The 13,797-nt window shown below is 44.8% G+C and overlaps 1 protein-coding gene and 9 non-coding genes across 10 annotated transcripts; 9 read left to right on the forward strand and 1 right to left on the reverse strand.

Moving 5' to 3' along the window:
* Positions 1-7,788: 7,788 nt before the first annotated feature.
* LOC149685954 (uncharacterized) lies at positions 7,789-9,231 on the reverse strand. Its single transcript, XM_089870886.1, has 2 exons — positions 8,601-9,231; positions 7,789-8,546 (listed from the first exon to the last, which is right to left on the reverse strand). The coding sequence occupies exons 1-2, from the start codon at positions 8,923-8,925 to the stop codon at positions 7,789-7,791; spliced, it is 1,083 nt and encodes a 360-aa protein (XP_089727012.1). The 5' UTR covers positions 8,926-9,231.
* A 2,316-nt stretch (positions 9,232-11,547) lies between these two features.
* On the forward strand, positions 11,548-11,620 carry TRNAT-CGU (transfer RNA threonine (anticodon CGU)). The gene has a single exon. It is a non-coding gene; the product is annotated as a tRNA-Thr (tRNA).
* Positions 11,621-11,785: 165 nt separating this feature from the next.
* Positions 11,786-11,858, forward strand: TRNAT-CGU (transfer RNA threonine (anticodon CGU)). Its single transcript has one exon. It is a non-coding gene; the product is annotated as a tRNA-Thr (tRNA).
* A 166-nt stretch (positions 11,859-12,024) lies between these two features.
* On the forward strand, positions 12,025-12,097 carry TRNAT-UGU (transfer RNA threonine (anticodon UGU)). The gene has a single exon. It is a non-coding gene; the product is annotated as a tRNA-Thr (tRNA).
* Positions 12,098-12,255: 158 nt separating this feature from the next.
* Positions 12,256-12,328, forward strand: TRNAT-UGU (transfer RNA threonine (anticodon UGU)). Its single transcript has one exon. It is a non-coding gene; the product is annotated as a tRNA-Thr (tRNA).
* A 165-nt stretch (positions 12,329-12,493) lies between these two features.
* On the forward strand, positions 12,494-12,566 carry TRNAT-CGU (transfer RNA threonine (anticodon CGU)). The gene has a single exon. It is a non-coding gene; the product is annotated as a tRNA-Thr (tRNA).
* A 417-nt stretch (positions 12,567-12,983) lies between these two features.
* Positions 12,984-13,056, forward strand: TRNAT-UGU (transfer RNA threonine (anticodon UGU)). The gene has a single exon. It is a non-coding gene; the product is annotated as a tRNA-Thr (tRNA).
* Positions 13,057-13,221: 165 nt separating this feature from the next.
* TRNAT-CGU (transfer RNA threonine (anticodon CGU)) lies at positions 13,222-13,294 on the forward strand. The gene has a single exon. It is a non-coding gene; the product is annotated as a tRNA-Thr (tRNA).
* A 165-nt stretch (positions 13,295-13,459) lies between these two features.
* Positions 13,460-13,532, forward strand: TRNAT-CGU (transfer RNA threonine (anticodon CGU)). The gene has a single exon. It is a non-coding gene; the product is annotated as a tRNA-Thr (tRNA).
* Positions 13,533-13,698: 166 nt separating this feature from the next.
* TRNAT-UGU (transfer RNA threonine (anticodon UGU)) lies at positions 13,699-13,771 on the forward strand. The gene has a single exon. It is a non-coding gene; the product is annotated as a tRNA-Thr (tRNA).
* The last annotated feature ends 26 nt before the right edge of the window (positions 13,772-13,797 follow it).

Raw genomic sequence — 13,797 nt, forward strand, 5'->3', positions numbered from 1 at the left:
CCGCGGGAGTGGCAAAGGCAACATAGGCCATACGCCGACATGTGCGTATATGACCAAACGGAGCAATGTTAGACACCGTAGCGGGAAGAGTAAACACGCGACTGTGTAGTTTACCGAATAGCTGAAAAATATCACGAACCACATTGTCCGGGGTGAACGACGGTACATCAGATAAAACAATCTTTTTCGGAGCAATGCCAACGGGCATAACGTCAATACGCTGACCTCTAAAAAGAAGGCCATCGGAGATGAAGTGGCGAGCCCAGTTGGGATCTTTAAAATAGATTTGTACTGTGTCACCAAGACGATAAGCATCGGTAATTTGGTCAGCCGGAACCTTGACTGCCAAAAACGCGTTGAGAAAATCTCGAACCGGCACATTTTTCGCGGGAGTTAACAGCGCAATACCGCACGAAGATGGCGCCAAACCAGCGTCAGGAGGGATACCGTAACTGAGAGAAAATTTTTTCTTTCCATTGGAGTCGACAGTAATTTCAGGAGCCCGAGTAGCTACCCCTGGTATAGGAGCAGGCATTGGGATCGAAGGAGCAGAAGAAATCGGCCGACTAGCGCCAGCGGCAGCAGTGGCAAATGTCGGCGTAGTATTGCCGGCATTATGCGCGGCCGAGATAGTTTTAACGGTGGTTGCAGTAGGCGAGCCTCCGATAGAAGTAGTCGTAGGGGTAAGAGAGGTAACTGCATTATGCGAGTTGCCATCCATATTAATACGAGCATCAGTTAAATCAAGCATTGATCCACTAGCAGACGACATCGGATGGAGAATTTTTAGGTATGCACGAAGCAGTACATACACAAAAACCTCGTAGCGAGTCCGCGGAACTTACCGCGTGCCTAACCGATACACCGCCTGGCTAAACGAAGGCCGAGGCTTAACACGAACTTAATGTCGCTAATTAACTAATAAATAAACGTAAAAACCGCAAAAAAACGTACAATACCGGTAACGGAGCCAGAAAGGAGCCAGTAGAAACAAAAAACCGCATACGAAACGAGCATAAAACCACTTAATTAAAGAAATTAAGCGGAGCACGATGCGAAGCGACACTCTCTTCTCAGAAATGAGAGAGAGAGAGAGAGATGAGAGAGAGATGAGAGAGAGATGAGAGAGATGAGAGAGAGATGAGAGAGAGAGATGAGAGATGAGAGAGATGAGAGAGATGAGAGAGATGAGAGATATGAGAGATATGAGAGAGAGAGATGAGAGATGAGAGAGAGAGAGAGATGAGAGATGAGAGAGATGAGAGAGAGATGAGAGAGAGATGAGAGAGAGAGGAGAGAGAGATGAGAGAGAGATGAGAGAGATGAGAGAGAGATGAGAGAGATGAGAGAGATGAGAGAGAGATGAGAGAGAGATGAGAGAGAGAGATGAGAGAGATGAGAGAGAGGGATGAGAGAGAGAGGGGGTGAGAGAGAGGGATGAGAGAGATGAGAGAGAGATGAGAGAGAGATGAGAGAGAGAAAGATGAGAGAGATGAGAGATGAGAGAGAGATGAGAGAGATGAGAGAGAGATGAGAGAGAGATGAGAGAGATGAGAGAGAGAGATGAGAGAGAGATGAGAGAGAGAGATGAGAGATGAGAGAGATGAGAGATGAGAGAGAGATGAGATATGAGAGAGATGAGAGAGAGAGATGAGAGAGATGAGAGAGAGATGAGAGAGATGAGAAAGATGAGAAAGATGAGAGAGATGAGAGAGATGAGAGAGATGAGAGGGATGAGAGGGATGAGAGGGATGAGAAGGATGAGAGGGATGAGAGGGATGAGAGAGATGAGAGAGATGAGAGAGATGAGAGAGATGAGAGAGAGATGAGAGAGAGATGAGAGAGAGATGAGAGAGAGAGATGAGAGAGATGAGAGAGAGATGAGAGAGAGATGAGAGAGAGATGAGAGAGAGATGAGAGAGATATGAGAGAGATGAGAGAGAGATGAGAGAGATGAGAGAGATGAGAGGGATGAGAGGGATGAGAGAGAGATGAGAGGGATGAGAGAGAGATGAGAGATGAGAGAGATGAGAGATGAGAGAGATGAGAGAGATGAGAGAGATGAGAGATATGAGAGAGATGAGAGATGAGAGAGAGGGATGAGAGAGAGAGGGATGAGAGAGAGAGAGGGCGATGCGAGAGAGAGGGGTGAGAGAGAGGGATGAGAGAGAGATGGGAGAGAGATGAGAGAGATGAGAAAGAGATGAGAGAGATGAGAGAGAGATGAGAGAGATGAGAGAGAGATGAGAAAGAGATGAGAGAGATGAGAGAGAGATGAGAGATGAGAGAGAGATGAGAGAGAGATGAGAGAGATAGATGAGAGAGAGATGAGAGAGAGATGAGAGAGAGAGATGAGAGCAGGGTTGTTTGATTTAAATCAGTTTGATTTAAATCACTGATTTAAATCATGATTTAAATCAAGAGATTTTTTTAAAAAAATCATTTGATTAAAATCAAGAATATATTTTTATTTTTAAAAAATGTTTTCTAAGATTCCAAGAAGTAGTTTAAGAAACTCGAGGAGAAACTTAACAAAAAAAGACCTAAAATTAAAAATAATCATGGTTATGGTATATTTCAATGTAAGTTTTTCCCAGAACTCCAGTTTGTCTTGCTGGAAAGGCTAGGAAATGAAATAGCAGTCAAGCTAGTCTTTTTATACAAGCATATGAATTGTAATAATATCCAATAGCTGCTTAAATGTCATGATTATTTTGCTTTTCGTTAATTTTGACTCAAAAGTTTTCATGTTGGTTATTTACTACCTATTAGTTCAAAAAAAATCAAAAAAATCAATTAAAATCAAAAAAATCCGATTTAAATAAAAAAAAATCAACAACCCTGGATGAGAGAGATGATAGAGAGAGAGATGAGAGAGAGAGAGATGAGAGAGATGAGAGAGAGGGAGATGAGAGAGAGATGAGAGAGAGATGAGAGAGAGGGATGAGAGAGAGAGGGATGAGAGAGAGATGAGAGAGATGAGAGAGAGATGAGAGAGAGATGAGAGAGATGAGAGAGAGATGAGAGAGATGAGAGAGATGAGAGAGAGATGAGAGAGAGATGAGAGAGATGAGAGGGATGAGAGGGATGAGAGGGATGAGAGAGAGAGATGAGAGAGATGAGAGATGAGAGAGATGAGAGAGATGAGAGATGAGAGATGAGAGATGAGAGAGATGAGAGATGAGAGAGAGATGAGAGATGAGAGATATGAGAGAGAGATGAGAGATGAGAGAGAGATGAGAGATGAGAGAGATGAGAGATGAGAGAGATGAGAGAGAGAGATGAGAGAGATGAGAGATGAGAGAGATGAGAGATGAGAGAGATGAGAGAGAGATGAGAGAGAGATGAGAGAGAGATGAGAGATGAGAGAGATGAGAGATGAGAGAGATGAGAGAGAGATGAGAGAGAGATGAGAGTTTTTTTTGTTTTTCAAATGGAACGTTTATTAACAAATAATGGGCACAAATGATGAAATTTTAAGTTACAATGAATGACGTACAAATGGGAATGTTCTTAGTTACAACTAATCAGGTACAAATTGAAATTCTTATTAACAAAATAATCAGGGAGAAATGACGTTAATCTTAGGAACAATAAGGTACAAATTGAAATTCTTAATAACAGTTAAACAGGTAGAAATGACGTAGTCTTAGGAACAATCAGGTACAAAGTAGGAAGTTTATAGTACCATTCAGGTACAAATTAGGGAATGCTTAGTTACAATAAGAAATGAGGAACTATATACAAAAAAAAAATAATATTAATTAGGTACGAGTTAGGATATTACAAAATAATTAAGTACAAGTTAGGATACTCTTAGTAACAACAATAAATGAGGAAATGCATTAAAGATATGGATAACTATATACATAAAAAGTAGCACAAGAATAGATCAATGTTCAGAAACTCAAAAAAGGAAACAAAGCCAAATTAAGGAAACCATACTGGTTCCCTACGAATCCCCCAACGGTGAAAAAACCTGTCGAGGCGGACGGGGTTCGTGGCTCGCGAACGCTCTACCCGAAAACGAGCAGCAACGCGATTAACGATTACTTTAGCGGTGGAAGACACATGGGTTGTGAAACCATCGGCCATCAGAGACAGGGAGGCAACGGATTTGTAAAGGTCAGCGAGGACGACTAAAAATATGGTAAATGTAAAATTGCATAGATTGTGTTGCGCGTTTGGGGGGCTAATTAAGCTCCAGGATTCAGCGTGAGAGTGTTTATGGCCAACCCATCGTTCAAGACTTTGGGTGATGCGTTCGAAAACAGCCTCAACAAAAGGGCAATCGTAATAGCAGTGGGCAAAGGTCCCGACCGCGGGGCAAAACGGGCAGGCTGACGAAGTGAGGCTTTCGACTATATGGAATAGACGGGCAGGGGCCGGTAAAGAGGCATGGAGGGCGCGCCAACGGACGCAAAGCTCAGCGCGAGTGTTCAAGGGGGAAAGTTTCGAGACTGACCACCACCAAGTACATGGGACCAAGTCTGTTGACGGCGGAGCGAAGGGCGGTGCTGGTGGGAAACGGCTATGAATGACGGAATCGTAAATGGTTTTAGTGGGGGGTGACTCGGACAGTCGATAACGGCGTGAAAGGCCAGCGATTACCTGTTCGGTGACGATACATAGACCGCCACCGAAGCTAAAGGAAAAAGCGGGATTGAGGCCACGCTCTGTAAAACAACCGGGGAAGGAATGAATTAGGGCATTAACCGTAATGCGGTGCTGGGAAATAATTAAACGGGAAACGGGGCGGCCACGGAAGAGAGACCCTTGGGGGAGCCAACGACCGCGACCGTCAAGGAGGTGACCAATTGAGGTAACGCCGACGGAGTGAAGTCCGCCAACGGTAGCATGGGTAAGAGCCAGTCCCGTGACTGTTCGTAAAAATGGGGAATTGGCAATCGGAAGGCCTAGAATCGCTTCTTTAGAGGAGAAACCGGCCTCAATTTTCATGGGGATGTGGAACCACGCGTTCAACGCTTCGGAATAAAAGGGGATGGCGGAATTTACGCTAGAAGTGTCGAGAAGGGCCTGTGTAACCGTAGGAAACCGGGGGATGTGGTATTTAAATAGGGAGTGGACGTGATGTGGCGGGGGTTGTGTCAAAAATCGGGATATTGTGTGAATCCGGAAAGAGGCAATTTTCGCGGATACGTTAACTAAGCCTAAACCTCCAAGAAGGCGGTGGGGGTACAGTGACGGGGCGGAGACCCAATGTATACCCGCCCATAAAAAATTGAGGAGCTGATTCTGCCAATCCTTGACAAACGTGGACGGAGGGGTAAGCACTTTGAGCCTATGCCAAAGTACGGACGCCGCGAGTTGATTAATTAGAAGAATCCGACCGGGGAGCGAGCAAAGGTGACGTAGGCGTAGCCAACGCCCAAAAACCTTTGTCATGCGAGATGAGAGTTCCGGCCAGTTCTGGTGTTCAAATTGGGGAGAGTTCCCCAGGTAAACCCCAAGGAACTTACCACCGTCGGTACTGGAGGGAATGGGGGGACGGATTGCTGGAGGTGAGGCGGCCCAGCTTCCACACCAGAGGACGAACGATTTATCGTAATTTACCGACGCTCCTGTCAGTCGACAGTAAGCCTGGAGGCTGTCGTCAAGGATGGTGAACTCAGATTGACAACGGATGAGGGCCGTTAAGTCATCGGCGAAAACGGCTGTGATCGCGTTGTGATGGGGTAGGCGTATGGCACGGGGAACCGATTGGCGCAAGGTATGTAGCAGAGGTTCTAGGGCTAAGACAAAGAGTAAACCTGATAAGGGGCAGCCTTGACGGATACCTTTTCCAAAAGGAATACGGCTTGTAAGAGAATTATTAACTTTAATCATAAACGAGGAGTTGGAGTAAATAACTGTCAGAAGGTCAATGAAACCTTTGGGGAAATTTAGAGATGTGAGGAGGCGTAAGAGGTAAGAGTGGTCGACATTATCAAAAGCTTTTTTAAAGTCAATATTGACGAGGGCTAGAGGTTCATTTAAGGCATTGGCCAAATGAATGTTGTCGCGGAGGGATGTCAAGGTGTCGTATATACAACGCCCCGGTATGGAATAGGTCTGGGAGTCGTGGACCAAGTCCCCTATAACAGTATTGACGCGGTTTGCAAGAATTCTGGTAAATATTTTGTAATCACTATTGGTTAGTGAAACTGGGCGCCAGTTCGCCAAGTTAAAGAGGTTGCCCGATTTAGGTAGTAAGGATATGACGGAGGTCGAGAAAATGGGCCAAAACTGTCTATATTGTTGAAGGGTGGTGAAAACCTCTATCAGGATAGGGCCAAGTGTTTGCCAGAAGGTAAGGTAAAACTCTACCGGGATGCCGTCAAGGCCACAGGCCTTTCCGCGGGAAAGTTTGTTGAGGGCGATGGTGGCTTCAGGGAGAGTAATGGTATCCCCCAGGAGAGGCGCTTGAATAGGGTTTAGCGGAGTCATGCCTGATGTTAAATCGGAGAAGGTGCCGTGGTCAACAGGGGCGGATGATGGAGAGTAAAGGGTAGAGTAGAAACGGATAACTACGTCTCTAATGGCTTCTTGGTCGGTAATGAGCACACCCGTCGGGTCGTACACACCGGCCATGAAATTAGTTTCAACAGCCTTTTGCTCAAGGCGGTAAAAATCACGCGATGACGTGTCGATCGCGGTAAAATGGGTGGAGCGGGCACGGGCAAGGGAGTCAGCAGAGCGCTCCAAGAGAAACTCATGGAGTCTCTCAGCATTTTGACGCCCCTCAAGCGTGTTGGGATCAGAGTGAAGTACCGTGTTTTCTAGATTTGAAATGAGTTTCCGATCATTGACATCCTTATGGTGCCAAAAACGTATTGAAAATGCCTTAATAGTTGGCTTCATGACATCAAACCACCAGGAGACCCAAGGGCGTCCCGGAGGCTTGGTGGCAGAGAGCCTCACAAGTTCAGCGCGGATTGAATCGATAAAATTAGCGTCATTAAGGGCGCGTAAGTTAAGTCTCCAGAAGGGAGAAGATTTTGGATAGTTATCGAAAAGTACGAGTTTACAAAAAACCGCGTCATGGTCCGAAAAAAATGTTGGTACGTGCTTAATGCTATGTACCCTGCACGATGAGTTCACATAAATGCGATCGAGTCTTGCTGATAAGAGTTTCCCATTGTTCCTAGCACGCCAGGTGAAACTGGGAGTGTCCGGGTGTAGGGAACGGTAAACGTCACTGAGATCATATTGTGTTAATAAGGCACGAAGGGGGCCGCACACCGCGAAACGGGATTCACGGCAGTTGGAGCGGTCAAAGTCCGGGTGGAGGCAGCAATTAAAGTCACCAGCAAGAATGATGGTGTCGGAGGGATCGATGGTACGTAACTTCTGAGAGACGAACTCTAGCGTGGCGATAGCTAAAGCGTCATCAGTGGCCGATAGATAAATATTAAAAAGGTGGAGGGGAGTCGAAGAACCGAGGGTACCCGGGCGAAAACGTAAATAGATGCAACGGCCATCGAAAGAATCGAAGGCTGTTACACGGTCATTAATGGACGGATTTAAGCCGACGGAGACACCAGCCCCGCGATGGGATTGGGCACACGCGTGGTGAAACTTAAAAGGCCATTGGGCCCAAATGTACGAAGTCGAGAAAGCTTGAGATATGTTAGTTTCTTGTAAACAGAGGACGGCTGGATTAAAACGAGAGACGTAGTCACGAGCGCGTATTGAAGTCAGCGGCGTACCGACACCGCGGGCGTTTAAACTTAAAATAACGGGATCCATCAGGTAAAGAAAAAAAAAAAGAATAAAAAGGCGGGGGAATTATTGGGAGCAGGTGGATTCGGCGTCAGAAGGTTGTTCGGCGTCGGAGCGTTCAATAGCAAAGAGCTTACGGATGTTGTTGGCGAGGCGGTAGTACGGGTTGCGCGCATTACGCCGTTGGGCGTAAGATGCGATGGCAGAAAGAACGGGATCGGTCATTGCCACAACGAGCACCTGGCGGGCAAGTGTTTCAGCGGTGGCTGGATCATTGGCGTATTTCGCGGCAATAACGGGTAAGGCTGCAGAGGGGGCGTTTAAAGCCTCACTCGCGAAGGAGGCGACTGTAGCCCGGGGAAAAATGGCAGGAAAGGGGCCACGAGGGTCGGCCCAGTAGTTCGTTTCAGGTGTGTAGAGGTAGCGGGATGTGGCCGACGTGCGGCGTTGCTTCTTGGTCTTGGGAGGGGGACGGATTGGCGGGGTAAAAACGGCATCAGAAGGCGTCTGGTCAGCCTGCCTACGTTTCTTCTGATGGGTGACGGTTTTTACGGTGGGGTCGGCATCAAAAGGAATCTCGCCATCCATGTCGGCTGAATAGCCAATATCGGCATCCATGGCGGGCTTATGAGAGGTGTCCATTGCAGAAGGCAAGGAAGGAGTGGTAGATAAAGCCGCAGAGGCGGAACTTGAGGCGGAGGCCACAGAGGTTGAGGCCAAAGTCGGAGATTGAGCGGTGGCGGTAGTGGCAGTATCAGGCGCGAATGCAATAGGTGTAGTGGTGGTGGTGGTGGTGGCATTAGCAGCAGTTGCTGATGCAATAGGCGTAGTTGTTGTGGTGGTGGTGGTGGCATTAGCAGCAGTTGCTGATGCAATAGGCGTAGTGGTGGCGGTGGTGGTGGTGGTGGTATTGGTGGAAGCAGCGGGAACTGAAGCAGTGGGGCAGACCCTACTCAAATGGCCAGTGTTGCCGCAGATAACACATCTTGGCGGAAGGTTCACACCTATCATGTAACGGACTGAGTCCACGATGAAGGTGAGATAAGGGGGGAGATTCTGGAAGTCAGCGTCAGAGGCAAAAAGCACGGTGGCCTCTCGCCTAGCGCAGCGGATATGTTTAAATTCCGGTTTTGTGACGGCCGCAGTAAGGCTGCGAATTTTGCCTTGAACTTGGCCAAATTTGGAGAGAACGTTAAGTAACATGTCGTCACTAACGTCAGGGGGGACGCTGGAAAGTTGAATTTTCTTGGGGGCGACTCCCAAGGGAAGGCACTGAACGGTAGAGTTCCTGAAGGTGAGGCCTGCACCAATTCATTGTATGGCGAAGGATTTGTCAGAAAAATAGATAAAAATTTGGCCATTTTCCCGCCACGCATCGGTGATGTTTTGCGGGGGAACCTGGACGGCAACGGCTTCAAGATAGTCTTGAATAGAGGCTTTCTGATGGGAAGAGCGGATGGAAATCCCACGCTCTGAATCGCGGGTTTTGGAAGAAAAAACGAAAGTATTCGGCGGCTTAGGCACAGTTGAATTTGGCGGCGTGGTCACTTGCGCGTAAGAGGGCGCTGGCAACTGCGGCGGGGGAGCTAGCGCGGTCGAGAGAGGCGCGCTAGACATGGATGAGGCGAGAGCCGGCGCGGGTGAGAGAGGCGCGCTAGAGATGGAGGAGACGAGAGCCGGGAGAGAGCCCGAGCGTTGAAGCGGGGTGGAGGCGGGGCCGTTCATTGGCTGAAAGACCGTTGATGGAATTGGCGAGGTTGTGGAACCACTGGCGCCATCCATGGTTGCGGGCGAAAACAATAAAGTCGGCAGCGTGGGGCCAAGGCCCAAGGCACGAAAACACCGACTTAATCGCTTAAAAGCGAAATAATTACGGTGAATTACAGTTCAAAAAAGGTAAATACCTTTCGAAGGGTCCTTTAAATACACGGGACGAAAAAAAACCGCGCATAAAAAACGCGAAAAAAAGCTCAAAAAAGCGCACTGAAAAGAGCACTGAAAAAGACACACTCACACTCAAAAAAATGAGAGAGAGAGAGATGAGAGAGATGAGAGAGAGATGAGAGAGATGAGAGAGAGATGAGAGAGATGAGAGGGATGAGAGGGATGAGAGGGATGAGAGAGATGAGAGAGATGAGAGAGATGAGAGAGAGATGAGAGAGAGATGAGAGAGAGATATGAGAGAGATGAGAGAGAGATATGAGAGAGATGAGAGAGAGATGAGAGAGAGATGAGAGAGAGCGATGAGAGAGATGAGAGAGATGAGAGGGATGAGAGGGATGAGAGAGATGAGAGAGAGATGAGAGAGAGATGAGAGAGAGATGAGAGAGAGGGAGAGATGAAAGAGGGAGAGAGATGAAAGAGAGAGGGAGAGAGATGAGAGAGATATGAAAGAGAGAGATATGAAAGAGAGACATATGAAAGAGAGAGAGAGATATGAAAGAGAGAGAGAGATATGAAAGAGAGAGATATGAAAGAGAGAGATATGAAAGAGAGAGATATGAAAGAGAGAGATATGTAAGAGAGATATGAGAGAGAGATATGAAAGAGAGAGATATGAAAGAGAGAGAGAGAGATGAAAGAGAGAGATATGAAAGAGAGAGATGAAAGAGAGAGAGGTGAAAGAGAGAGATATGAAAGAGAGAGATATGAAAGAGAGAGATATGAAAGAGAGAGAGATATGAAAGAGAGAGAGAGAGATATGAAAGAGAGAGATATGAAAGAGAGAGATATGAAAGAGAGAGATATGAAAGAGAGAGATATGAAAGAGAGAGATATGTAAGAGAGATATGAGAGAGAGATATGAAAGAGAGAGAGATATGAAAGAGAGAGATATGAAAGAGAGTGCGAGAGAGATATGAAAGAGAGAGAGATATGAAAGAGAGAGAGATATGAAAGAGAGAGAGAGAGAGAGAGAGAGAGATATGAAAGAGAAAGACACTTTTAACTTGGACTCCGAGAGAAGAGCCACGAATTTTGGCTGCGAACGGAAAAAGAAATGAGGACTTAAGGGAGACCCTAAAAAAAAGGGGCCAAGTAGCCCATAGTGGTTAGCCGCGCGTTACGCCGGTTTACAAAAGACACTTCTTCATTCGTACGTCCAATACGGCGTATTTAATATCAACTCGCCAACTACGCGATGACCGTGAACGGTACATCCAACTCATCAAAAAAGGATATATATCTCGCTTTATATTGCGCGCGGGCGTCTTCACTGGCGTCTCGTATGGATTAGGACGTCGAATTATCGAGGCCCGGCACCGACAGAAAATTAATTTCAATTGAAATTAAATACGTTACGCCACCTATGAGGTGTAATGTGAACTACGGGTGAATATCAAGCCGAAAATTTGAAATTCAAAAAGTTTATTTATGACAAAACTTATTATGCGGTTACATTAAATCCAGCCAGCCGTCCAGCCAACAGAGGTCGGAACCATACTTTTGCTGCTCTAAAGAGCGCAAAAGTAAAAACTAAATAATAGTTGCTTGAGAAATGCATTAATGCAAACAATAGGGTAAAACTGCGAAGGAGTTAATTTAGTAAAATTACTGAACTATTCAGCATTAATCTCGCTTCGCAACAAGGCTCCGTGTCTTATTGGTTAAAGCGCCTGTCTAGTAAACAGGAGATCATGATTTCGATTCTCGTCGGAGCCTCGTTGTTATGATATTTGAACTAGTTTTCGTAGCTATTAAATTTTGAAAAACTAAAAATAATAGTTGCTTGAGATATGCATTAATGCAAACAATAGGGTAAAACTGCGAAGGAGTTAATTTAGTAAAATTACTGAAATATTCAGCATTAATCTCGCTTCGCAACAAGGCACCGTGGCTTGGTGGTTAAAGCGCCTGTCTCGTAAACAGGAGATCATGAGTTCGATTCTCGTCGGAGCCTCTTTGTTATGATACTTGAACTAGTTTTCGTAGCTATAAAATTTTGAAAAACTAAAAATAATAGTTGCTTGAGATATGCATTAATGCAATTAATAGGTTAACACTGCGAAGGGGTTAATTTAGTAAAATTACTGAACTATTCAGAATTAATCTCGCTTCGCAACAAGGCTCCGTGGCTTGGTGGTTAAAGCTTCTGTCTCGTAAACAGGAAATCATGAGTTCGATTCTCGTCGGAGCCTCGTTGTTATGATATTTGAACTAGTTTTCGTAGCTATTAAATTTTGAAAAACTAATAATAATTGTTGCTTGAGATATGCATTAATGCAAACACTAGGTTAAAACTGCGAAGGAGTTAATTTAGTAAAATTACTGAACTGTTCAGCATTAATCTCGCTTCGGAACCAGGGCTCCGTGGCTTAGTGGTTAAAGCGCCTGTCTTGTAAACAGGAGATCATGAGTTCGATTCTCGTCGGAGCCTCGTTGTTATGATACTTGAACTAATTTCCGTAGCTATTAAATTTTGAAAAACTAAAAATAATAGTTGCTTGAGATATGCATATATTCAAACAATAGAGTAAAGCTGCGAAGGAGTTAATTTAGTAAAATTACTCAAATATTCAGCATTAATCTCGCTTCGGAACCGTGGCTTAGTGGTTAAAGCGCCTGTCTTGTAAACAGGAGATCATGAGTTCGATTCTCGTCGGAGCCTCGTTGTTATGATATTTGAACTACTTTTTGTAGCTATTAAATTTTGAAAAACTAAAAATAATAGTTGCTTGAGATATGCATTAATGCAAACAATAGGTTAACACTGCGAAGGAGTTGATTTAGTAAAATTACTGAACTATTCAGCATTAATCTCGCTTCGCAACAAGGCTCCGTGGCTTGGTGGTTAAAGCGCCTGTCTCGTAAACAGGAGATCATGAGTTCGATTCTCGTCGGAGCCTCGTTGTTATGATATTTGAACTAGTTTTCGTAGCTATTAAATTTTGAAAAACTAAAAATAATAGTTGCTTGAGATATGCATTAATGCAAACAATAGAGTAAAACTGCGAAGGAGTTAATTTAGTAAAATTACTGAACTATTCAGCATTTATCTCTCTTCGGAACCAGGGCTCCGTGGCTTAGTGGTTAAAGCGCCTGTCTTGTAAACAGGAGATCATAAGGTTAACGGTAATAGTTAGTATAGGGCGCTTTCGGTTAGCTGTGGCATAGGGGCTAGCCACCACCCCTCTATGCATTGTAAAGGCGTTAGATAAGTGGCAATAAGTCGCAAGATGACTTGGTCCAATTAGCTAGCTGAACTTAACCTGGTTTTAGTAAAATTACTGAAATATTCAGCATTAATCTCGCTTCGGAACCAGGGCTCCGTGGCTTAGTGGTTAAAGCGCCTGTCTTGTAAACAGGAGATCATGAATTCGATTCTCGTCGGAGCCTCGTTGTTATGATATTTGAACTAGTTTTCGTAGCTATTAAATTTTGAAAAACTAAAAATAATAGTTGCTTGAGATATGCATTAATGCAAACAATAGGGTAAAACTGCGAAGGAGTTAATTTAGTAAAATTACTGAAATATTCAGCATTAATCTCGCTTCGCAACAAGGCACCGTGGCTTGGTGGTTAAAGCGCCTGTCTCGTAAACAGGAGATCATGAGTTCGATTCTCGTCGGAGCCTCTTTGTTATGATACTTGAACTAGTTTTCGTAGCTATAAAATTTTGAAAAACTAAAAATAATAGTTGCTTGAGATATGCATTAATGCAATTAATAGGTTAACACTGCGAAGGAGTTAATTTAGTAAAATTACTGAACTATTCAGAATTAATCTCGCTTCGCAACAAGGCTCCGTGGCTTGGTGGTTAAAGCTTCTGTCTCGTAAACAGGAAATCATGAGTTCGATTCTCGTCGGAGCCTCGTTGTTATGATATTTGAACTAGTTTTCGTAGCTATTAAATTTTGAAAAACTAATAAAAATTGTTGCTTGAGATATGCATTAATGCAAACACTAGGTTAAAACTGCGAAGGAGTTAATTTAGTAAAATTACTGAACTATTCAGCATTAATCTCGCTTCGGAACCAGGGCTCCGTGGCTTAGTGGTTAAAGCGCCTGTCTTGTAAACAGGAGATCATGAGTTCGATTCTCGTCGGAGCCTCGTTGTTATGATACTTGAACTAATTT

The sequence above is a fragment of the Phalangium opilio genome, unplaced genomic scaffold (genome assembly GCF_054372755.1).
Source record: "Phalangium opilio isolate 3A_F unplaced genomic scaffold, DU_Popi_V2 ptg000032l_1, whole genome shotgun sequence".
NCBI lineage: Eukaryota > Metazoa > Arthropoda > Arachnida > Opiliones > Phalangiidae > Phalangium > Phalangium opilio.

What these genes read in the sequence shown, in the direction of transcription:
- LOC149685954 (XM_089870886.1), bottom strand. Translation starts at nt 8,925, where the DNA reads ATGTTACTTAACGTTCTCTCCAAATTTGGCCAAGTTCAAGGCAAAATT. An exon ending in CACCACCGCCACCACTACGC is followed by an intron (nt 8,547 to 8,600) that starts CTATTGCATCAG and finishes CAACAACTACGC; the next exon opens with CTATTGCATCAGCAACTGCT.